General features: G+C 42.5%; 1 protein-coding gene across 3 annotated transcripts in view; it reads right to left on the reverse strand.

Annotated features, from left to right (window-relative positions):
• CNTNAP5 (contactin associated protein family member 5) overlaps window positions 1–25503 on the reverse strand; it is a 424927-nt gene that overhangs the window by 27246 nt on the left and 372178 nt on the right. For all 3 annotated transcript variants that reach the window (XM_043525185.1, XM_037912460.2, XM_043525186.1), the window contains 3 exons: window positions 21236–21475; window positions 18550–18774; window positions 1110–1240 (listed from right to left, as the gene is read on the reverse strand). In XM_043525185.1, coding sequence (XP_043381120.1) covers window positions 1110–1240; window positions 18550–18774; window positions 21236–21475 — 596 coding nt within the window. The remainder of the gene's footprint in view (window positions 1–1109; window positions 1241–18549; window positions 18775–21235; window positions 21476–25503) is intronic.

The following is a 25503-nucleotide window of genomic DNA, read 5'->3' on the forward strand; positions in this document are numbered from 1 at the left end:
TTACTTGTTAGCCCTAACAGGCTGCCTACCAGGTCCTGGACTCAGCCTGGCTTCTCAAAGGGACAGTGAGAATGATGTGTTTGGAGAGTGGTGGTGCATAGGTCTTTGGGGCTCTCATCAGCTGATGGACGGTTGTCACAGTTGATGAGGTAAGCACTTACACGGCTAGTCCTGCTGAAGTCAATGGGACTGTTTATGTGAGTGGTAACAGTCACACAATCTAACCCTATCAGCCCTTCCTCCGCCTCATGTAGTCAAACTATGGGTCACATTCAACTCTGGGACACATACACATGAAATCGATGAGATTCCCACATGCTTCCACTCACCGTGGCTCTGTTGTTCAAATTCGGCAATACGCTGACCTTGATAAGTTTATGGAGGGGATGGTATGATGAGGGTGCTGACAATGGCATATGGCTCATCTGTGTCAGCTATTAGTAAATACTTCCAATGGCCAGCGGTGGAACACTAGATGGGGAAGGCTTTGCCTTGCTACAGAAAATTGTTTCCCAGGTGTCTGAGGTCTTATGCAGGGTCTCGCCTACTTGCTCAGGGTCTAACTGATAGCCATATTTAGGATTGGGAAGGAATTTCCACCAAGGTCAGACTAGCAGAGACCCTGGATGTGGGGGAGGGTTGTGTTCCTCTGTCACATGCTGTTTTCAACTGGAGAAAATGGTGGATTCTCTATAACTTGAAGTCTTTAGATCAAGACGTGAGGACTTCTGTAACTCAGCCAGAGGTTATGGCCCTGTTGCAGGACTGGGTGGGTGAGGTTCTGTAATCATGATGGTTCCTTCTGGCCTTAAAATCTATGAATCTAATGATCTGCATCATATGCCTTATTTCAGATTATAATCAACAAAATCATTTGAAAATGCTGTCTGGTAAGAACTATGTTCTGCCAGTCTTGCTCATGGTGGGGCCAGATTGTGAATCCTTTGCTCCTACCAGCGAGTAGGTATTTGCACAAATAGTGTCATGAAGTCTACTTCGTAAGCCCATTGAAATCAACAAGACTGTTTGTGGAGTAAGGTACTAATTAATGTTGGGCGCAGGTAGTGAATTGGACTCTGAAAGTAAACCATGGCAGGTAGGTACGATACCTGAATGATGAGTTCTTTTCCTTCTCTGTTGATCTTCACATGGTGTAATTCCCGGTTGGCAAGGTTTCCAGAGTCAATGGTGAAAATGAGGAAGCCATCCTTACTCAACTTGTACCGGACTTGTAAGCTTCCTTAAAAGGAAAGCACATTTCCACCTATAAAATGTGTGTCCATAACTAGGTACGGTTCAATAGCTTTGCGCAATACACAACATTCATTTCTTTTTATAAAAGCATGACACAAGTTAAAGTGATAATAAAGAAGTTAAAATAAAAATGGTCAAACTTTAATGAAAAGCATGACAAATAATTTGTTGGAAACTTCCTTCACACCAGCTTATAAATTCCATTGTACAGAAATATAACTGAAATGATCAAGCAAATAACTACATTAAAGGAATGCGTCTTTCTCTCCATAGGGCACACATTTAACAGTTGCACAATATTTGATCTATATGAGGCTCCTTTGTATAAATGATCATTTCCACCAGAGGGCATACAGGTCTAGAGCTGTTTCATTACAGTAATATTTGTGGGTTTTATTATTACTCTGTAAGAAGACAGTAAAGTGAAATGTAACGGACAATGTAGCAGACAACGTGTGGTACTATTTAAGAAAATGAGAATGGTTCTAATTCATCTAAAGGGTATGGCATTTCTTTTCAAACCCAAAGACAAACAAATCTTTCCCTGATCTTTTGTAACAAAACATCAGTTGTGGCTTCCCAGCACTTGTGAAAAACCAAACAATAGCAAACCCACAAGTGCACAAAGTAGGAAAGGAAACATATCCCTTTAAATCTTTCCATAAAAGATTAAGGACAAAGAATATGATTTTAAAAGCTCTGGGAAAAAATGGACTGACTGGATCCTTTTTTTTTTTTTTTTTGGACAAGAGAAGAACAAGTCTTTGCAGTTCAGCATGTAATTAGGTAACAACAAGACAAAACAAAATTCTGAAAATCTTTGGGGCTTTCTTGCACGTCAGTAATTGAAACATGATGAACATTTTTGGTTCTACAGAGTTTAAAAAAAAACACAAAACCTTTTCCATAGTTATTTTACTACATTCATTTCAGGAGTACAGTATCTCAAAGGAGGCAGTAATAACCATATATAATCCCACAATCTGCTGAGCAATTGGCTCCTCATTTTGCTTCTCCTCTTCTAAAAACCATCATAAGCAATTCTTATCTCCTTCCATTCCAATGCTTTTGTTTGCATTAGCTCCAAATATTCCATGCATCACTGCACTTTGGAGATGGATGCAGGTGAACATGACCTGGAGGGGAACTGGCTGTCACTACAGGGGTTTTTTCCATCCATTTCTAGTTTGTTTCAGAGCTTGCAAATCTAGTCCCTTCTTAGAAGTTCTCCCTGGGTGAAATCTGCCCTTGTGCAGCACACATCCTACACATTACTGAAATCCTCCCAAAGTTTTTAAAAGGCATAGGCATAATGTTGGCCCTCTTCACATGGGGGCATATCACTGTGTGCTGAACTCCCACTGATTTCAGTAGGAGTTCCTTCAGGCTCAGGCCCAGAAACTTTTCAGAAAGGAGCTTCAGTAGAAGGAATGTATTTTCCTAACCTTCCAGGGCACACAAGCCCCAGGCTGCTAACTGGTGGGCGTTGCCACGGCTCAGCCTATCCAGGGAGGTTAGCTCACCAGAAAGTTTGGAGCAAGGAGTTAGCAGCGTACCCAAAGGCATGAGGGAAAGTGAGAAAGGCTACTGAGAATCAGTCTTTTCACCAGTCCAAGGGCCTATAAGATCAGAAGGGGTTTTAATAGAAGGAGAAAGTAAAGGATATAAGAGGTATAGTTTCCTAGATATATAGATGGAACTCCCATTGACATCACTGGGGAATTTATGCATATGTAACGCTGACGGACCCTGGTCATCAGCAGGCAGGAATCAAACCAGGGACCTTTGGAGCTTAGTGCTTGAGCCTCTACAGCATGAGCTAAAAGCCAGCTGCCTGTGAGCTAAGGCTGTTGGGCAGACTCATTAATAGCTCTGTGACTTTCTCTCTCTCTAATTGGTCTCAGTGCCACTAGATGGGCCAGAACACCATACCCAGGAGGCGTGTGGGTAACGCATAGATCTTGGTCAGTACATGGGCTTAAGACTGGCTAAATACAATAATACACGACCAGATTCTGCCACCCTTCGTCGTACTGAATAGAACCTTACCCTGCAAGGAGTCTCCCAATTCCAATGCAATTAATTTCTATTCCCTGTGAAAACCTGCATGAAGCTGGAGCTAAGGTTGAGAGTACCTATCAGTAATGTGACACCAAGCAATGGCTATGATTAAGCACCTCCATAATCAGAGTAACACAGCGGGCATGTCTACGCTGCAACAGAGTGAGCTTCCCAGCCCGGGCAGGCAGACTTATTTTCTTTAAATTCCAGCTAAGAAATTGTTCGACTTCAGCTCTTCAAAATTGTTGACTTGAACTAAGGGATTTTGCCAGGGCCAAATTTACATCAATATAAATAAGCAATTTTACTGATTGCCATGGAGTTACCTTGGAATTTATACCAGTGTAACTGAGAGCGGACTTTGGCACTTAGTCAGCAGCAAATCTTTTCATGCTGGAAGATTTACATAATCTTTTAATTACATTAAAATGTGTGATAGAAAGAGAAATGGATTAATTATTATTAAGAAATCTTTTGTGTAACTTTGAATTTTGATTATCTGGTTGGTTGGAGTTCTGTGCCCCATTATGCTGGGGTATCACTAATCACAAAAAGGGGCATGGACATCATTCATGGGCATAATTCAGGTTACTATGATTTTTACATCATTCCTATCTCATAATAGTAATTAAGTGTTGTCTCTCTACCAGGACAGCAGTACACATCTGGGAATTTGATTGCAATGATGGCTTGGCTGGTCATCCGGACCTCACCTTGCCATGCCTAAGCAGGTACATAAGACGTACAGCAGTATTCAAGCAATGTTCTGCTTCACTGCCTGGTTATTATCCAGGTAATTCCTGGGGACCATTGCTATTAACTAAGCACAATGGAGGGACAGTTCTGCCTTACAGGTCAGATTCTTGGCCCTAATATGGTGAAGTTTACTGGAGGAATTCTCTGGCTTGTGAAATGCAAGTGGTTGGACTGGATGATAGCAAGGGTCTCTTCTGGCCTTCAAATCTATGGCTAGTCTCCAGCGATGCAAAGAGCCATAATGCTGGTTTAAATGATCTTCTGGGAAATCCTTGGGGGGAGGGGCAGGTGGAGAGCCATTGTAGCAGCATTTACGCCACTCCCACCGCTCCTTGTGGCTGTAGGGAAGGGGATGTGGCCAGGGTATTCTTACACCTTGGCGATCCCTGGCTGTTAAAACACCCCCTGGAGCTACTCTAATCCACCCTGGGGACAGTCCCAGCCGCAGGATTGGAGGAACATGAAAGGTAGTAAACAAACCCTATCCTCCGAGTACTGCATTGAGCACAGCAAAACCAAAGCAGAGTCCAGTCTCTGTCTCTCTCTAACAAACATAATCTGCTGTTTAGAGGTCTCTCAGCATCCACCACCATGAGTAAGATTATCAAATGACACAAATTGCACAACACAAACAAACATCCCAGCCATAACGTTATCTATTATGACATGGCCCATGTATTGTTTTTTCGGTTAACTCTATCAACAGGATAGTTATTTTTCTGCCGTCTGTGTACCATGGGTATCAGCAGTGCCAGCTGTGTGCATTTCCACAAACAGAAGTGTAAGTGATGGTCAGTTACCGATGATTTCTTTAAAAAGCAACACAATAAGCACATGTGCATTTGGCGAGCACTTGTATTATTGCAGTGACCCAGAGTGGAACCACAGGAGGGTATTTTAATTCAAGGTTACAGTCCAGGGGATGTGCTTGCAAACTTCCTATTCATGTTAATGGGAGCTAGGAGAAAAAATATCCTTTGACAGGCCTGATCCTTTCTTCTGTAATGGCTGCTACAGTCTGCTACGGATGGTGAGAAGAAAAAATAAATAACCAATATAGGCTCAATTGTGCTCCAAATGAATTCAGTGGCAAAGCCCTCATTAATGTCAACGGGAGAAAGATCACACCAGATGGGCTTCATTTCAATCTCAAATATGTTGGTATAAATCAAGAGTAACTCCATTCAAGTCAGTGCTCAGTGCAGATGCTCAGCCATTCTGGACATCAGGCCCCTTTTTAGGTGTCTAAATACAGATTTAAGGGTAACATATTCAAACATGCCAAGGTGGCTTAGGCACTTAAGTCCCCCTGACAGTCAGTGAGACTTGGGCTCATAAGCAGTTTTTTTTTTTTTTAAACAGACTTTGGCTCCTAAATCACGTCGGCGCATTTGAAAATTTTACCCTGTGTATCTTCGGGTTGGCTCGCAAATCTGAAAACGCTGATCTTGCCTTTAAGGTCTCCTCAGCCTGTGAACTGCATGGTGCTCCGTTTGGAATTCAAACCTGTTCTGTTAGGGAATCTGGAAAGAGCCTTAACCCAGTGTTTACATCACGACTTTGTAAATGGGGTGATTCCTGCATGTACCACCAATTGCATTAAGAACATGAAAACGGCCACACTGGGTCAGATCAATGGTCCATCCATCCCAGGATCCGGTCTTCTGACAGCAACCAATGCCAGATGTTTCAGAGGGAATTAACAGTCCAGGGCAGTCATTGAGTGATCCATCCCCTGGCATCCAGTCCCAGCTTCGGGCAATCAGAGGCTAGGAAAACCCAAAGCATGGGCTTGCATCCCTGACCATCTTGGCTAATAGCCATTGATGGACCTATCCTCCAGTAACTTATTTAATTCTTTTTTTAACCCTATTATAGTTTCGGCTTTCACAACATCCCCTGCAAATGAGTTCCACAGGTTAACTGTGTGTTGTGTGAAGAACTACTTTTTGTTTGTTCAGAGCCCTTCCATGGTTTCACTTTGAGAACCTAGAAGTAGGGGGTGGGTTGATGGCATCGTTCATAGGAATGATATGAGAATCACTGGCTTGGCCATTCATCTCTGACCCCCCCACCCCAGACACCCCAAGTGAAACTCCTGACAGACCCTTTATCCATACAACAGCTGAACACAGAATGACTTCAGCAGACTATTAAACTAGTGTCCACACTGCCTTGATATTTCCACAGCATGCATACAAGCAGTAGTTAAGAGAGAAAATAATTAGGGAAGTTGATTAAACGGCGGGAAGTAACATTAGTGAGGCTATTAATAATGCGATGCACTCAAAATCAGCTATTAAAAATTGTGTACAGAAAGCCCTTTGCAATGATTTAGGTGAATTTTTGTTCTGTTCATTCCATATCACATGGTGCTAGAGGACTGTTTTCAGTGCCATGCCCCACCAAAAAGCTCCCTGTCAGCTTGCAGAATCCTGGTGCTGCAGTACTTCTTCCCCTTTACAGCTTGGATATTTAAAAATGAACGACCTCTCTCTCTGTTTGGAACAGCTGGGTAGGAAACCTGCTCCTTAATTAGCAGCCTCTCCCAAGGGACGTTTACTCAGTAAATTTACTCTTCACAGGATGTGCAGCTGGTGTTGCGAAATAACAGGACCCATCTTCTGAATCGTCCAGTGGCTTTTAACTAAGACCGTCTTTGCACATTTTTGGAAAGAGGGAGAAAAACGGGCTATCGCTGTTCGTTTCACACACGTGGAAAATAGAGAGGCGAGATTGCTGATTTTGTTTTCCTGTGGTATCCTGCAGCTATTGCTCAGCTGTTTTTTGTGGTGCTGTCTTAAAGGAAAACACTGGTTATTAAATCTTAAAATAGCTAAATTAATGGACCCTGCTAGTACTTAGAGCTATGACCTGTGAAGCCTATTTGAAATTTAAATGCCTCACCCCCCAAAGATTGGAGTGTTTCGATCTAGGGGTCAGATTTGTGTCTTTCCAAAAGAATAACATCCATGTATAACTGATGATTGATTAGTGTATTTATTTTGCGTTACGGGACATAGTTTAAAAGTGCCTAAGTTAGGCTCTAGGGGCCCAATTCACCTTTGTTCTGCACCGTCTTTGTTTACAAAGACGTTGAGGCGCCTAAAACATAGATAGGTGCCCAATGGGATTTGCAGCAGTGCCTACGGAGGTTAGGAACTTGATTCCCATGTAAAGTCAATGAGCTCAGGAGCCAGAAATGAAAACAGGAGGCACATGCAAGGGAGGGCAAAAAATGAAGTAGCAACTGCTTATCAGGAAAAAGCCAGAAAATAATTACCCAAAGCTGAAACTAAAGCCCAAATAATTCCCCCCGCCTAGATGGGCCCAAACAACAGACTCCATCCTGCAAATACTTACGCATCTGAGTAACTTTACTCACATGGGCAGTTACATCGACTTCAATAGGAATATTCACAGGAGAAAAGTTACTCAGATGTGTGTTTGCAGGCTTGTGCCCATAATGCGTAACAGAACCAAGCCATGCATGTGCTTGAAGCTTTGGAATGATAGAACAAATAAATCCTTGGGAGATTAGGTCAGTGGGCAGAAGATGAGGGACAGACATACTTACCACATGTCTAGGCAATTTGTCACGTAAGCATCACCTCTAACATATATGGTGTGTGTATACACGTACAAGGTCCACAGTGTTGCCTAGTGGCTAGACCACTTGTCAGTGGCTCAGGAGACCTGGGTTCTGGTCTTGGTGTCACACTGGTTTGCTGGGTGACCTTGGGCAAGACATGTCCCTGCCACCTGCCTCAGTTTCCTCATCAGTAAAATGGGGATAATGATCTCAATCATTTTGTACAGTGCTTTGAGATCTACGGACAAAGACTTCTATATAAAAGCATGGCATTGTTATTATTAATTATTATTATTACATGTATTTCTAGTGAATTAACAAAGCTCCTGTTGCTCTCCAACAGGGGTGCAGTTTTAAGGATATTTTCCAGCAAGTGACTCAGTCTGATTAGGCAGAGCAGGACTCAAGGGATCAGCTTCACCCGAAAACTCCCTGCAGCCACACAAACATGCTTTCAAACAACAAGGTTGATTCCTTCATGTCTTACCCTGCACCAGCAAACTGGTTTGTGCTTATAAATTCTTTTTTCTTCCTTTTAATTGCTCTTAAGATACTTAATTTAAAAAAATATGCATATGATAAATATTGGGTCTGATGCTGAAATCCCTACTCTGTTAAAATACTCATTGTATGTAATGAGTCTTTCCAAGGACTTTAATAGGAGTTATATCAGACTGGATGGTGTCCCTCCCTCTGTTTGCCAGAAGCTGGGAATGGGCGACAGGGGATGGATCACTTGATGATTACCTGTTCTGTTCATTCCCTCTGAAGTATCTGGAATTGACCACTGTCGGAAGGCAGGATACTGAGCTAGCTGGACCTTTGGTCTGACCCAGTATGGCCGTTTTTATGTGGTTTACTCATCTTTGCATTTAGTTATTTCGACTTGCATGTCTTTGATCTTACACTGGAGATTTCACTTGAAGTGTCAAGTAGTAAACATGTTTGCAAAAGCAGTCTGTTTATTCTCTCCTATATGACTACAGTGCTAACTTTTCACGCATGACTGATGGGGAGAATAGGCTGAGGTCCTCAGCTGGAGGAGACTGGTGGAGCTCCATTTACTTCAAGGGAATTACACCAATCTACCCCAGTTGTGTATCTGGCCTGTTATTTTCAAACTCAAGCTATTATCTTCCATCCATTCTAGTTTCAATCTCTACAACACAGTCACTGTCCAAGCAGGGATTTGCCTCACAGTAATTAATAATAATGTTCAGAAATGAGATCATGATGGAATATGAACTGAATGGGTTGGAGAGATGATACAGTCAATTTGTACATTTCATTAGGTCTCTTGATCAACAGATGAAGCATCAAACTTAAAAATAAAAATCATATGTTTGTTTTCTTCAACCGTCATGCTTCAACCATCATGCTTAGTTCATTGCCTGTGAATGACTTGTCTGAGGTTAATGGTCCTTGCTTGTGTCACGGTCCACCAACATCACCCAACTGGTCATTAATCCGCTGGCAATGTCCTGTGCCTCTTATCGTTAGGTCCTTCTGAATACTGCCTAACGTTTCATTGACTTTGCTGGCTCCTGAGCTTGGAGAAGTCTGACTCTCACATCAGCAAGCCTGGCTTGATTTATTGCAAGCCTCAGGGCAGAGTTTGAGTTTCACAGCCATCAGCAAACCTACCACATACAAGAATAGCTTGTTCATGAGATTTGAGGCCGTTGTGTCATCATACAAATGGTGATGACCAGCGAAAGGACGACATGGTTAAGAGCAGAACTCAAGAGGTCTGGGTTCAGTTCCTGGCTCTGCCACAGACTTTGTGGTTAACGCCAAGCAAGTCATTTAATCTCTCTCTGCCACAGTTCCCCATCTGTAAAATGGGACCCTGATCTCACTTAGGGTTCTAGATGCTACCATACTACAAATAAATAATAATGGTTTCATCATGACAGCATTTCTGTAGCAAAATATAGGCCACTGTATATTTCAGAGGAAATATTTGCATATTTCTATAATTTGTACATTTATTTTCCCTGGTAGGATCTTGTAGATATCGGAGTTTTCCTCAGCCCCTCACCAAATTTTGCTTTTTGCAAACCTTCACTTATTTGCCTCTAAACATTCTTATGAATGTTCTGGTTTTATCATGCTAAAAGAGTCATCATTTGTTGCCAAAATTTTAGTGTCAAGGGCTTCTATGGGGGGCCATTTTTTGGCCTGTTTGACCTTTCCGTATATAGAAATAAAGAAACACAAAGTCTGCAATTTCACTTCAAATGTAAAAGCCTTCACACAGCATTTTTTACAATGCTGGCTGAGGTCAGCTCCTCAAACAAGACAACAAATGACCTAGGCAATGTATCTGTAGCCTTGTCAGTCCCAGGATACTAGAGAAGCAAGCTCACCACAGACCAGGATACACCAACTCAAAGAGCACCAAGCCCTTTCAAAAGACAAGCCTGGGAGCTTAAATTCATTACTCTGCCAGACTCTAAAAATCATGGATTGAACAAAAGCATTCAATTTATGGCTTATTACAACAATCTGTAACCCACTAACCCCATCTTTTTGTCCTATAACTGCAGAGGTATTAACAGGACACTCTGCCTCGAATGGTGCCTTATAATAAGTGTTAACTACTTATGTTAAACGGTCTGTTCCACCTTGCATTTTGCTGTGACACCAGGAGTACCTTTCCCAGACTGGAAGAAGAGCTCTGTGTTGGCTCAAAAGCTTGTCTCTCCCACCACCAGAAGTTGGTCCAATAAAAGATCTTCACCCACCTTGTCTGAACAAATGACCTGTCATTTGCAATATACTGGGCAGAGGGTGTGTGTAGAAAACTGTCCTCTACTGGATGAGCTCTAGATGATAAAGGCCTACTGTTTGCAACAGCTAATGATGATTCTCTTTTCAGCTCAAAATCAAGTACTAGAAGCCTCTTTGTTTGCAGCCAATGGTCCTGGGTTTTATCCCAGATGCCAATATGTTCAATGTCAGTCTGTATGTATGCAGCACACAGATTAGTTACAAACAGCTGCTCTTCTTTCTCCACTTTATATAATCCAATTACCATCCTCTAGCTGTTCCCTTTGCATCTCCTGGGCATCTGTTGACCATTCAGTAACCTGAAGTGTTCTGAATGCATAAAATATCTCCATGAATTGAGCTAACGAAGCCACCTTGCATCTCCTTCCTCTTGGACAGCAAAAAAGAAATCTGTCAAACAGAGTTCTTGGCTGAATGCTTTTGGCTGCCTCTCCTTTCAAATAAGTCAAATAAGATTTAGAAGACCATAAGCAAATCTCATTTGGATGCCTGCCAGTCAAGTACCACTACTACCTCTAAGAATTAGTCACACTGGATTTCAATAGAAACTTCTTGTCAACATCTCGATTTTCTACATACATGCAAGTGCATTCTCTGCACCATCAAAAATTCCATGTTGTGTGGCATGGTTTTGCAAGGGAGACTTCCTAGGTTATGTACTTATTTCCTCTCTCATAGCATGGACCATATTTACACAGAGATTTACTTTATCTCCAGCCTTAATAGTTCTGATTCCCCTTCTCTTCTCCCTTGGATCCTCTCACCTCCTATTTACAATTACCTGGACTGCCTCCTTTTCCATTCATGATTGCACTGTGTGATTACATCCCTCTAAGCCCCCTAAAGATAACATCATTTTCCTGTGTTAACTAGAGCAATGGCTTGCATGAACAAACAATATCTGGAAAGTATTCATGTATGTCCATGTGATTCAGCAGCTAGAAGCAGGGAGGAACCACCTCTGCCATGGTTCAGCCAGCTCTCCAGGGACAATCAGCAAGTGTTCATCAGTCAGCCATAGACCACTGCTGGAGAGCCACTGCCCTAAACAAAACCATGGCCCATATGCCCCAATTTGACCACTTTCCTCTACTCCTGCCTGTTAAATATGCCCTGTCCTTAACCTTAACCTTACCTGCCATGACCCTGTCCCCTAATTTACTGTCCTAAGCTCTGTGAGCTGCAATTTGATGGTGGGCAAAGTGCATCCTGTATCTAATTTGTAAAGACCATTGACATAGACTCTAAGCTGCCACAAGGACTTCTGGTTATTTTTGTTGATACAGATTAACACGGCTACTACTCTGAAACCTTCAGGCCAAAAGGCACTATAGACATATAATTATATTGCATTAGCCCTAGAACTTATTAGGGTCCAATTCTGCCACGTTTCATAGTACCTCACTCCAAGCATGACTCTCAGAGTTAGATATGACTCAGTGTGAGGGATGGTGGCCCTTAATATGAGAGACAAAAGATTGAGCAATGTGGACCCACGCAGAAGTGGGAGGCTCAGCTATCTGTGAAGAAAGAAAGAACGAAACTTTTCTTTCTTTGTGCGTGTATGTGCATGCACACGTGCATGTTGATTTATTTTAACTTTGCCCTCAATTTACTGCCTTCGTGTGGCTTAAAAATGATAAAGACTTTGCTCTTGTTAGGAACAAGATGCTCCAGGTTCAAGTAAACATGTTTGCAAGGTAACAGGAGCAGGTAGACTTCAAATGCTCACACAAGCCTGCTTCTGACTTTGAAATGGAGGGAGGTTAGCATGGATTATTAGTTTCTGAAAAAAACAATTCATCTGGAAAATGTCTGCTTTACATCTCTTGGACTTTTTTTTTCCTGTGTGCTAATTTATCTGATACCTACCATGGGTTTATTTTTTCATTATGCATTTATTAAAAAGCCTGGCAGATTTCAAGGCCCTGGATGACAGGGCACTTGGGTTCACCTAGTTACAGCTCTTGTAAGCTGGAAATCAAAGAGCTGGCAGGAGAATGACTCAAGCTGTTTTCATCTGTACTTTTGGTTTTAACTGATGTATTTTTTTCTATCTTTAATCTTTCCCTTGCAATTTCAGAGTCTCTCTCGCTAGGCGAGAAATCGAAAAGGGAGCTCACTGGGACGGCAATAGGTATTGAATAGAAAAAAATCGCTCAAGTTCTTGAGTTCATGAGATGAGATGATAAATCCAGATAAATTTTCAATCGTTTTGGAATAGAGCTTGAGATTTTATCTCTTTACTTTGATGCTGGCTATCTGCCGTCTTTCTGGATTAGGAATCACATGGCACCCATAGGAAAAGCAAAGTGGAAATCAAAGGTTTGGAGACACATTTCCTATAGATCTTTTCCCATCATGTTTATATTTCTCATCTGATTTTTTTTTCCTAAATAGGGGAGAGTAAGTGACAGGATATATCTGTGGAATTATCAAGTCTTTTTTCATCATAGTGAAGTGGGCAATTTTAATAGTGAGGTCAAGATGAATAACAATGCTAAGGTGTCGGTTATTTGGTGGGATTGCTGAAATTTGCAGCAGAAAGTTACATCAAACATTTGGCACTGGAGTGAAGAAATACATTTTCTTTCTTAGCAGGTGCCTGTTGTTGGATGCAAAACTCTTCATGTGACAGAAGAAATTAGAAAGACTAAAGAGTGTTGTAAACCCTTAAACTATAGCAATACCCCTTATTGGTTTCTTCACTCAGAGATTTTCTCCATTTACTGTGTTACAACTCTCACTTAGGATATACTCTTTTGGGATACAATATAATCTAATTAGCCAGTCATCCTTGAAGGTCAACAGATCCGGTGAATGATCTATGGAAACCATTTTGATACCTTTAATAAGGCAGAATAATGATTTTTATCCCGCATAGTAATTAATGGCACCTAGAATTTCTTTGCAATTTGATTAATGCATCCGTGTCTCAAGGTGCAGGTGCTTTGAGGTCCCATACTCCTTGAAAAATGACCAGAGAAAGGTGAATTTTGAAATGACTATAACTAGAGACCGGAGGCTGAGATGCTGATCCCAAGGGCATAGTAGCCTACATAAAAGGACTAGATGTTTATATGAAAAATGAAAAGATGCACAATTATATTATATAGGACTTAAAAAGATATAGATTAAAATTTTCAAAAACACCTACGTGAACCAAGAGCCCAAGTTTTACATAAGAACATAAGAATAGCCATACAGGATCAGACCAATGGCCCATCTAACCCAGTATCCTGTCTTCTGATAGTGGCTGGTGTCAGATGCTTCACAGGGAATGAACAGAACAGGGCAAATATTGAATGATCCATCCCCATTCAGCTAGTCTCAGCTTCAGGCAGTCAGAGGTTTAGGGTCACCAAAACCATGGAGTAGCATCCATGATCACATTGGTTAATATCCATTCAAGGACCTATCTTCCAGGAACTTCTCTCATTCTTTTTTGAACCCACTTATATTTTGGCCTCCACAACATTGCTGGACAATGAGTTCCACAGGTTAACTGTGCATTGTGTGAAGTCGTACTTCCTTCTGTTTGTTTTAAACCTGCTGCCTATTAATTTAGTCATGTGACGCTTGGTTCTGGTGCTTTGTGAAGGGTAAACAACACATCCTTATTCACGTTTTCCACACCATTCATGATTTGATAGCCTTCTCTCATACCCCTCCCCCCCCATTAATTGTCTCTTTTCTAAGCTGAACAGTCCATCTTTCTCAACTCTCCTCATACAGAAGCTCCCCTAATCATTTGTGTTGCCCCTCTCTGAACTTTTTCTAATTCTAATATATCTTTTTTGAGATGTGGTGACCAGAAATCCACTGTTTAATTTATCAGTATTCAAGGTGTGGGCATACCATGGATTTCTATCTTGGCACTATGATCTTTTCTGGTTTCTTATCTAAACCTTTCCTAATTTTTGACTGCCGCTGCACATAAAACAGATGTTTTCAGAGAACTATCCACAATGACTCCAAGATCTCTTTTCTGAGTGATAACTGCTAATTTAGACCCATTCATTGTATACATATATTGGGGATCATGTTTTCCAGTGTGCATCGCTTTGTATTTATCAGCGTTGAATTTCATCTGCCACTTTATTGCCCAGTCATCTAGTTTTGTGAGATTCCTTTGTAATTCTTCATAGTCAGCTTTGGACCTATCTTGAGTAATGCTTCACAGTAATTCTTCACAGTCAGCCAGACCTATCTTGGCTGCAAACGTAGCCACCTCACTGTTCAGCCCTTTTTCCAGATCATTTATGAATATGTTGAACAGCACGGGTGCCAATACATATCTCTGGGGGACCCCACTATTTACCTCACTCCACTGTGAAAAATGTCTCTTTATTCCTACCCTTTGTTTTCTATTGTTTAACTAGTTACAGATCCACTTATCCCATGTCTACCTACTTTACTTAAGAGCCTTTGGTGAGGGATCTTGTCACAGGCTTTCTGAAAGTCCAAGTACACTATAGCCACTGCATCACCCTTGTCCACATGTTTGTTGACCCTTTCAAATAATTCTAATATACTGGGAGTCATGATTTCCATTTACATAAGCCATGTTGATTCTTCTCCAACAAATCATGTTCCTCTGTGTGTCTGATAATTCTGTGCTTTACTAGAGTTTTGACCAGTTTGCCTGGGACTGAAGTTAGGCTTACTGGCCTGTAATTTCCAGGATCACCCCTGGAGACTTTTATTTTAAATGGCATTACATTAGCTATCTGCCAGTCATCTGGTGCAGAGGTTGATTTAAGCGCTAGGTTGCTTTCCACAGTTAGTAATTCTACAATTTCATATTCCAGAACTCTTGGGTGAATACCGTCTGGTCCTGGTGACTTATTACTGTTTAATTTATCAATTTGTTCCAAAACTGCCTCTACTGACATCTTAATATGAGAAAGTTGCTCAGATTTGTCATCTAAAAAGAATGGCTCAGGAGTGGGAATCTCCCTCACGTACTCTGCAGTGAAGACTGATGGGCCTTGTCTTCCTTGAGTGCCCCTTTAGCACCTTGATTGGTCAGTGACTCCATTTATGGTTTGGTAGGCTTCCTGCTTCTGATGCACTTAAAAAAACCCTGCTGTTAGGTTTTTTTTTAATGTCTTTTGTTATTTGCTCTTCAGATAATTTTTTGGACTGCCTAATTTATGCTTTTACACTTGACTTGCCAGAGTTTATGTTCCTTTCTCTTTTTCTCACTAGGATTTGACTTAAAAATACATCTTTGAAAAATTTGATGGAAAACTGCCTATTGTAGTCTGCAGCTTTTTTGGGGGGGGGTGTCTATTTATTTATATATATATATATATATATATATATATATATATATATATATATAGATATATATGTGTGTGTGTGTGTGTGTGTGTGTGTGTGTGTGTACACACACACACACACACACACACACACACACACATTGGGGGTATATGGATAGTTTGCGCTTCCATGATGGTGGTTTTTAAGTTTCCATGAAGCTTGCCAGCCTTTCACTCTTGGTGATTGTTCCTTTTAATTTCCATTTAACTAGCCTGCTCATTGATGTATAGTTCCCTTTTTTGAAGTTAAATGCTACTGTGATGGGTATCTTTGGTATTTCCCCCCCCCCCAAGTATGTTAAATATAATTATATTATGGCTGCTATTACTAAGTGGTTCAGCGATGTTCAACGCTTGGACCAGATCCTATGCGCCACTTAGGACTAAATCAAGAATTGCCTCTCCCCATGTGGGTTTCTGGATTAGCTGCTTCCAAGAAGCAGTCACTAATGGTGTCTAGAACTTTTATCTTCTTATCCTCATCCTGAGGCAACATGTTTCCAGCCAACATGGGGATAGCTGAAATCCCTCATTATTATTGGGTTTTGGTTTTTGCAATCTCTCTAATCTCCCTGAAGATTTCACCATCACCACCCTAGGCAGGATGTCAATGGGACTTAGGATCCTACGTGCTTTAAGTCATCTTTGGAAATGGGACTTCAGCTCCTGAATCATTTAGATGCTTTTGAAAATTTTACCTATAAGCGCTCATGTTTCAGCCAACCACTAATTGAGAGGAGCTAAGAAGAACCTTCCTCTGTGGGGAGTTTTTTTCATAATTGTCCATTATGAGGCTCCAGGAACCTTGGTGCTGTCCACTATTGGAGACAGGATACTGGAGTACATGGACCATGGTCTGACTCAGAATGGCAATTCCTCTCTTCCTGAGTTATGATGGTTCCCAGAACATCACGTATCTATGCCTTACTCTCTGAGGACCTGATCTTTTAAGGTTCTGATCACTAGCATGATCTTATTGTGGGGGAAAAAGTGTTGCCTAGTGGACAGAACAGTGAAGAGGGACTCGGGAGACCTGGATTCTATTGTTGGCTCTGCCAGCGGCCTGCTGGATGACCTTGGACAAGACACTTCAATGCCTCTGTGCCTCCATTTTCCCATTGGTAAATAAAGATAATGATACTGACCTCCTCTGCAGCTATGTGGATGGCAAGTGCTGCAAGAGTTAGATAAGACTGTTCATTATTTTTATCAATTCCTATTAACTTTGCAGTGTGTACTGTGCAAAGTTTCAATAGAGTATAAACATTCATTAGACTTTCAGACATTTTAGCTGTTGCAAAACACATTTAGCCTGGGAACACCTAAGATCATCCTTCTCCTTAGTGACACAGAATTATTAGTTAGGAATTCACCCTGCCTGCCATTCTGCGGGCCAGACGGGAGGGGAACATTACAAGTAGTGAGCAGTAGCTTGAACGTGTTGGAAAAATTAGCCTGCAGTTGGGTTTTCAAGTGTTACTCGGTAGATGGCTGTTCTATGAACACATTATTTTCATAACAACTGTAAAGGATCCTGAAATACCAGTGAAGAGTGTTACTGCTCAAGTCTGAGGGGAGAGTGCCCAATCCCACTTCACCAGAGAGTATGACCTTAATAAATAAGTTACCCAACCGGGACCAATCCTGCCTCCACCACACACTACTGTGCTTGGCAAATATCCCAGAGAAAGAACCAGTAACGGACAAGAAGTCACGATCACTTTTATCATTGCAAAGGACATTGTTATTCATAGTCCAGTAGCTTTATGGCAAGCATAAACCAGCTACAAGAGGGAAGCGTAATGCATCTGAACATTATTCCAACGAAAATAATTTCCATTTCAATGACACTGAGAAAAAAAAAAGGACATGAGATAAAAATGATAAAACAAGGGGCAAAAGCCAGAAGAGGGACAGGGAGAAAATTATTCCACGTGGAAAGTAGCACAATATCCCTCCACATTCTGTCCACTTATCATCTAGCAATGTGGAAGTAGGGGAGTTAGATGGGAAATTACTGAATCCCAAATATGCTTAGTAACCAATTCCCAAGTTTCTGTACTTGATACTTTACAGACAATCCAAAACCTGCCTTGTGGCTGCTTGCGATATTTACCAACCGTGGGACTTTCAAAAGCATTTAAAGGATTTAGAGCAGCAGTCCCACTAAAAATCGATGCGACTTGTGCTCCTAAATCCTTTAGATGCCCCTGGAAACCTCCTCCAAATATTTTCTAACATCAAACAGATTTGCACCTGATGCGATTGGTTAATGAAGCCAGAAAACCTCAAATTTTGCTGAATTTAGTATTCATCACTACTCTGCAACTGGCCATGCTCAGAGGTGGTTCAAAGGGCACACTAAGGAGCAATACACATACCAACAGAGGAGGTAAAAGATAAGACAACAGTATATACATGTGTCAAGTACATTCAGAGACTTTCTCATCTTCTTATCTAGTCGGCCTAATGGATTTCAGCATGGGATAAATAGTAAGGAAATGCAACTGTATAGCCAGGCTGAATGAAAGTCAAGGCACTTTTAAGCTCCAGCAACATGATTATTCAAGGACTGAATAAGCGAGTGAAGCACTGCATGCAAACTAAACTGATATAAGCAAGAACGATGACCACTTACAAGAATTGAAACGGATAAAGCTGCAGCCACAGAATCCAGTTGAGAACAGCCCCGAATTCAGTATTGTCCCCATAGTAACTATTAATACAGTCAGGATGGCATTATTGTAGTAACATATCATAAATGCTTACCATTTTTGGAGAGAATCACAGCCAAATAATCATGAAAGTAGGTGTCGATGTAGAGCAGGAGGCTCGGAGCACGTGCTGTCAGGAAACTAAATGCAATGTTTTCCTTGGACATAATGGCGTCTGCATAAATGCCAGAGGATGAAGTGCTTGTATTTTTTGTCACTGGATAAGGCTCTTGGAAAATATAGGTAACTGAGGTGCCAGCTTCAAACACTGCAGAAACCTCTGAAAATAATGCATAAACCAAGGGATCTATTTCAAATGGTGCATTTTCAAATCTTACAATTGGACATAGGCCTGAACCAGACCATCAGATCTGCAATCCCCACCCACCCCAAATCTTTCTAAAGGTGCAGACGTGAATCTCTGATTTGAACTTCACAAGTCAGGCTGTCTGAGTAAGCCATACATGTCTCTGTTCCTGTGAGGAGCCCCAGAGTAGGGTAGGAGAAAGATGCACCTGGAGCTGTAGAAGCCAAGTACAGGTGCTTGAGTCATTCTCCATGGACGTGGCAGACACAGGCAGACCACCACAGAAGAGCATCTCTCAGAGAGGAGGATGCTGCAGAATGTTCCTTACACATTCAACAATAAGGACTTCCATCCTGGCTTGCTTCCAGGCACTTGGAGAAACCCTCTTAGTACTTTCAGCCTGGTTGCCCATGGAAAACCACTGAGGATGCGAGCTGGAGCCAGACCCCACCTTAAACTATTGGGGTGGTAGCAGCAGAGTTCTGCAGGTCTGCTCTGGGTTTGAAGCCCTTTTGTCCTCTTTCTACCCTAACCAACCTTTGAAGGACTGGCTAGAAATTAGCCCATATATGTTCCTTCCTTTAAAATAAACAACTATTAACAGTCCACATTTACAAAGGTATTGTAGCTAAGAGATATGCCTAGGTCCTAAGGAACTGAGAAGTCTAGCTATATGTGGTCAGGTCCAGGGGACAGACTTTGTGTTTGTGTCACATGCATAAAATGGTCTAGCCACAAAATATATTTAGATGACGACAGCAGTTGGAGGGTGACATCTTCTACTATTTACTGGGTAGCCGTAGGCTAATTCCAACAGTACTTTCCCATAGTATCTGTACCCACCTCTGAACAGGACATTGGTATTTATTCAGTGTGCCTATTCCAACCTTAGTGCCAGATCAGCAATTCACATAAGTGGGCATAGTTCCACTGAATTCCAGAGAACTAAGCCGATTTACACCAGAAGAGGGTCCAACCCAGTGATTAAACATATGGCATTGGAGAGACAACCAAAATAAATATGCTCACATACAAACTGGCTGTGATTTAGAAGTAGAGGAAGATTATGTGGATTACAATTGCGGTTTTTTTCCAAAACACATTTAATCAGTTCTTTTTGATGTATGGGAAACATCTGGTTAAGGGCTTCTTGCCGTCACGTCCCTGAAACGTATCCTTTCACCCCGATCTCTTTTTTCCTGAGAACTGCCTGGCTGGCGAATATATATTACACACAAAAAACTATGTTAAAAGAATATTACTAAGGTTGCAAATGTTGCACCACTGATCACAAGACTCAGCTTTTCCAGGAGAACTTTCCTTGTTCCGGGAATTCAGACCTTTTTCTTTAAGAGCCTACTGCTGGTGGAGACCTCCTCTTGCAGCAGCAGCATGCCTACTGAAGACACACTGAGCATTCCAGCCCCCTCACTATGCCACCTCTCTACTCTTAAAGGGGTAGCTCCCATTTTGCCTATTGTTTAATTTGTATCATTATTAACAAAAGACACAAATATAACAATAAACCAGTATTCAATATTTTTACTAAATATAGACATGAACCTATTTCCATAACATCGATTCCAAAGACCTCACACAACATCAAGCACTCAAAAGTTAGGAAATGTTAAAATTAAGGGTGTCTGTGTAACCTTAATTTAGCCCCTTTCTGCATATTCATTATAATATGGCCTTTAATTACAAGATCACATACTATTTTTTACATGGGAACATGTTCAGTGGTTCTGGGGGGATGACAGATGCAGAGTCTGGTCAATACTAGGAGTGTGAGGTGCTGAGGAAAGAATCTGCAGACATTTAACTGTTAAAATCAAAGTAGTCTCTACTGAGCATGTGCAAACTGCAATTTTTCAAAGGCTTATAACTTGGTCACATTTGGGTGGATTTCCATAGGGATAGCAAAAGGCACAAAAGCCACCTGCCTATCAAATTTCAAGTCCCTGCTCCAAAAACATGCGGGCAGTAGAGCTGTTCAAAGGAAAGGTCTCAAGATTATTTAACATGGGCAAAACAAAGTATTTTCCCTAGCTCCGTTCTTGGAAATAACTATACCATTTTGTCTGAAATTCTCCAAACGTATTCAGCCTGAGGAAGACACCTATCATGGAAAAAAATCAGCTTGAACTGTTAAAGTTTGTAAATTTATAAGCAACTGAAAACAGAGTCTTAGAATGGGAAGTGCCAGGCAACCTTAACAGTAGCCCCGCTTATAATATCTGAGGAGGTCAATGTGACAACTCTGTCACATGGAATGGTCTCCTCTCAATTGGGCAAACATTGGTGAGCCAAGTTGTATTCAAATGGGAACTGATAAGGGAAGAATCCCTGGTGAGCTGGGCCTAGTTGCAATTTAGAAACATAGAGGTTGCCAAGAGCTGCAAGGAGAGTGCATGGAGCCAGCCATGCCACCTACCTTCCTTGCAGAAGGGCCCTTCGTAGGGAGAGCTGGTGCAGTCACAGAAATAACCGTTGTACTTCTCCACACATTTGCCGCCATTGTGACAGAGATTACCATAACTGCTACAGTGTCCCGGACAGCCAGGCTTGACTCCAGGGGTCACTTTAGCCCTCTCTTCCAGGTCCAGTTTCTGCCCATTTAAATGTAAAGAGCGGATGCATCCCAGGAAACCCTTCTGTCTGGAAGCTGTTCCCCCTGAAACAAGAGAGAGGAACATAAGGGTTTTGCTTTTGGTGTCAAGTCTGCAAAGAAATGCAAAGCTACAAAGAAATACAAGCACCTCAGGACAGTCATAATACACAGCAATTATCCTACAGTCAAATTTTAAATATGTTTTCAGGGAATACAGTGCCAGGTTGACATCCCTGGAGACTGAAGTCCTCTGTTGAGAACTCAATATGAAATGGCAATTCTTGCTGCTCCTTGTAAATGTCCCTTCACGCTGCACCCTCCTTGACCTGGTCTTTCCTGGGAAATTTCATCCTGCTTTAAACTTGATTTTTTTTCCCTCTTGGATGAGCAAATGATGAACAGTGACATCTACTGTTCTGCTAAGCTCTCTTCATCATATTACCTTGTCCTCCTAACCCATCCCCACCCAGTTTGTCTGTTTTATCCACTTGCTGCATCCCACCTGGCATTTAGACTGTGCCTTGGGGCACAGACTTTCTTCTTCCTTACCTATCTGCTCAGCATCCATCTCCTCCAGATGCTACCGTAATACATATAATAGATGGTAACTGTAATCCTAATAACAGTGGAGTTCGCTGACAGGATACTGACTGGTCAGCACAGACAAGAACAAGTCATGTTTGGCATGCTGCCTGTGAGTCCTAGGTAAATGGTATTCAGGCCAGGTTTTCCCCACAACTGGCAGTCATGATGTTGAATATGACTGGTCCTTGTGTGCATGGCCAGGCAATTGTGCTCAGAATCATGTCATTTAACTTGGTTGTTAAAATAGTTTAAACATGATTAAATATCTTAGTGAAAACAAGCTCTCTGGGGTGAAAGGGCAGCTTAGTCTCTATGGTTTATGGTCTAAATTAATAGTCTGCTTCTAACCACAAGGATACATATTTGTAATGAGGACACCTGTCCCCCGAGAAGTGGGCTGAGACATTAATATCAATGAACAATGACGGCAAAAATAGTTCATAGTAATACCACTCCATTTACTACTCTGTTCAACAGTTCCCAGTGTTTTGCTCCTGAAACATCTGCGGCTTTCCCATATCTTCACTGAGGCTGCAGTCTGCATTTCTGTTTCAAGAGCAAAATATCCTTTTCAGACCGATTATGCTTGCTGTGAAATTTTGGACTTTTGGCAACACAACTCTGAACTAAGAGCCATGAAAGAAGTCACCTCTCCAAACTTACTCACATGTAGATGTTGGTCCCAATGCCACATGATCAGGTAAGCATGATCAGAGAACAATATATCATAAGACACTTTTGAGATGGACTGCTTGGCGATCAGGGTGTGTTTTACTGTATACTGTTCAATTAACGTTGCACTTCCACAAATTAAGAGAGAGATGTGGGGGGGAGAAATCTCAGAGAAACCCTATCGCTCCACCTTGCAGTACTGGCTGATGCTTTGCTCTCCTGCATATTAACAGCAGGAATCCATAGGCTCTGAATCTTGATAGGGATAATTTAGCTCTATACAGCATGACTGTGCCTAAGAGACAGATTGATTTTATGTGCTTTTTATCTTTCATTATGCTCCAGATGATAGAGGCATTTTCTTGAAGAGAACAAACATTTACAGACTCTTCTTTGGACCAAATTCTCTCTTCCAATGCACAAGCACTGGCTTCCCCTGATTTTAAAGGGACACGCATCTAAGGACAAGAATTTGGTCATTTGTGTTTACTGTGACCTGCATGAATGGCCACACCCAAATACCTGCTCATTGGGGATTATGCTCCAATTCCCTATATTGGCCAGAGAACCACCCCCAAATTTCTAAAGCTAAGCCCAAAGGGCTGACCCAGAAAGAGTGTCTGAGATCCACGTCACCCTTGCCTCTCTTCGTTTTCCTATGGACTCCCCCCCCCTAAGGAAAGGAAGAGGGGAGAGGAGTTTTCTTTAGTTTGTTTATTTGAAGGACCCCCCTTGGGCATCCGCCGGCAGGGGAGAAAGACATTAAAAAGGACTAGAAGTTGGGCCTGGGGACTTGAGGGAGCCCCTACCCCCCTGAAAATGGTGAAGAATGTGGGCATAGCCACACGTGATATAAGGGTTTCAAAAAAAAAGCCTTCAAGGGGATAGAGCCCAGCTGCTCCGTGCAAGATGGAAGCGGCATCGTGGTACAAGTGCTTAGCAGAGATGCAGCACCAGCAACCTGCTCAGCAACAGCAGTTCCAACCACAATTGCTGCAGGCGTGGGCCACGCAGCAGCCAGTTCAGATCACATAGCAACAACAGCTGCTGAGGGAACTGATGGCCCAGCAGCAGGAATTTCAAAAGGAAAGGATACAGCAGATAGCACCAGCCCTATGCCACCAAAGCGTTCCAGCCGGCCATGTATCTGCCGAGGGGGTTCCCCCACCAGTACCAGTAAAGCTAACCAAGATGGTGCTGGATGATGGCCCTGAAGCCTTCCTAGCTGCATGTGAGCACTAGCAGCCCACTGGCCCCCAGAACAAGCAGCTTTGATTCTGGCCCCATACTTGCCAGATCTGGCCCATGAAATTTATCATAATCAGGATTTAGAGAGCGCAAAAGACTGCAAACAAGTAAAGTCTGCCATTTTGGAGTACTTGGATATTTCCAAAGAGACCCACCATCAATGGTTTAGAGCCGAGAACTACCCCAAGGGGGCGAGACCCCAGATAGTAGCACAAAGGCACAGAAAACACTTGGAAGTGGCTCCATCTGGAGGAGCAATCAGAGGCCCAGGTGACCAAAGCCATCACAACAGAACACTTCATAAAGATATCACCTGTGAAAGGCAAGGAGTGGGTACTACAGCACTGCCTGAGGATATTATCAGACGTGGCATGGCTAACGAAGGACTTTGTTGAAGCTGAAAGATCATTAGAGGCAGAAAAACCCAAGGCCTCCATAGGGTGGGAGACCACTGAGGGGGCTGGGGTGAGCCAGAATCAGCAACAATCTCTCTGAAGGACCCAGCCCTGAAAAGATCCTTCCACTTCTTGGACTATGAGTAGTCCCAGCAAGGCAAGGTGGTCAGGCACAGATACATCATCATCCATGGGACTGCCAGGAACCTCAAACAATGGGATCAGGACTTACAGACCAGGGTCCCGCTGCCACGGTTGCCACGACCAGACCCAACATCACCGAGGAAAGATGTCAGAAGCACCAGCCATTTAACGTGCTATTCTTGTGGGCAGACAGGACACATAAAGAGGGAGAGTTCCTCTTATGGAATGTGAATATGCCCAGGGCGGGACAGCAGAAACCTGGACATGGAAAAAGACCCCCGCCCCCCAAGTTGACAGTACTGGTGATGGTCCAAGGGAAGAGGGTTCAAGGACTCTTAGATTCCGGTTGTAGTCAGGCAGTGGTTCAGGCCTTCAGGGTGGAAGATGACAACTCCCCTAAGAATACAATCTACCTGCATAGTGATGTCAAAACCTACCTGAGCCAGCGGCTACCATTGACAAGGGGAGCTCATCCCTCAGTGGTAATGATAACCCCTAGCCAAAAAAGTGTCCTACCTCATAATCACAGGCAGGGCTGGCTTTTTTTCTAGGGAGTCTTTAATGCACAAGTCTGGAGAGTGAATGAGAATCCAGACCCATCAGCAAAACCAGTTCCCTGAACTTGGTGAGCCTTGGTGGAGCCAATGATCCTGAAGAAGGAATGTCCTAAGCAACATGGCCTCTGACACCCACAGGGAAAGAAGAGGTAAGCAGTCAGAACCTGGGAACCCTATTACAGAGCAGAAATTTTGTGCAACAGCAAAGGAAGAACCCTACACTGAACCACGGAGCGCTTGTATTGAATTGAACGGGATCAACAAACTGGGGTAGTGAGCGCCCAGCGGCTGGTGCTGCACGAGTACCAATGGGCGGTGTTGCAGCTTGCACATGATATCCCATATGCTGGACGCCCAGGGAGACAGAAGACATCGTCTTGGGTATTTGCCCAATTCTACTGGCTGGGGGTGCATCATGAGGTGAGAGAATACTGTTCCTCCTGCCCAGAACGTCAGCTGGACAACAGTAACAGGACCCCTAAGGCACCCT

Source organism: Chelonia mydas, chromosome 11 (genome assembly GCF_015237465.2).
Source record: "Chelonia mydas isolate rCheMyd1 chromosome 11, rCheMyd1.pri.v2, whole genome shotgun sequence".
NCBI lineage: Eukaryota > Metazoa > Chordata > Testudines > Cheloniidae > Chelonia > Chelonia mydas.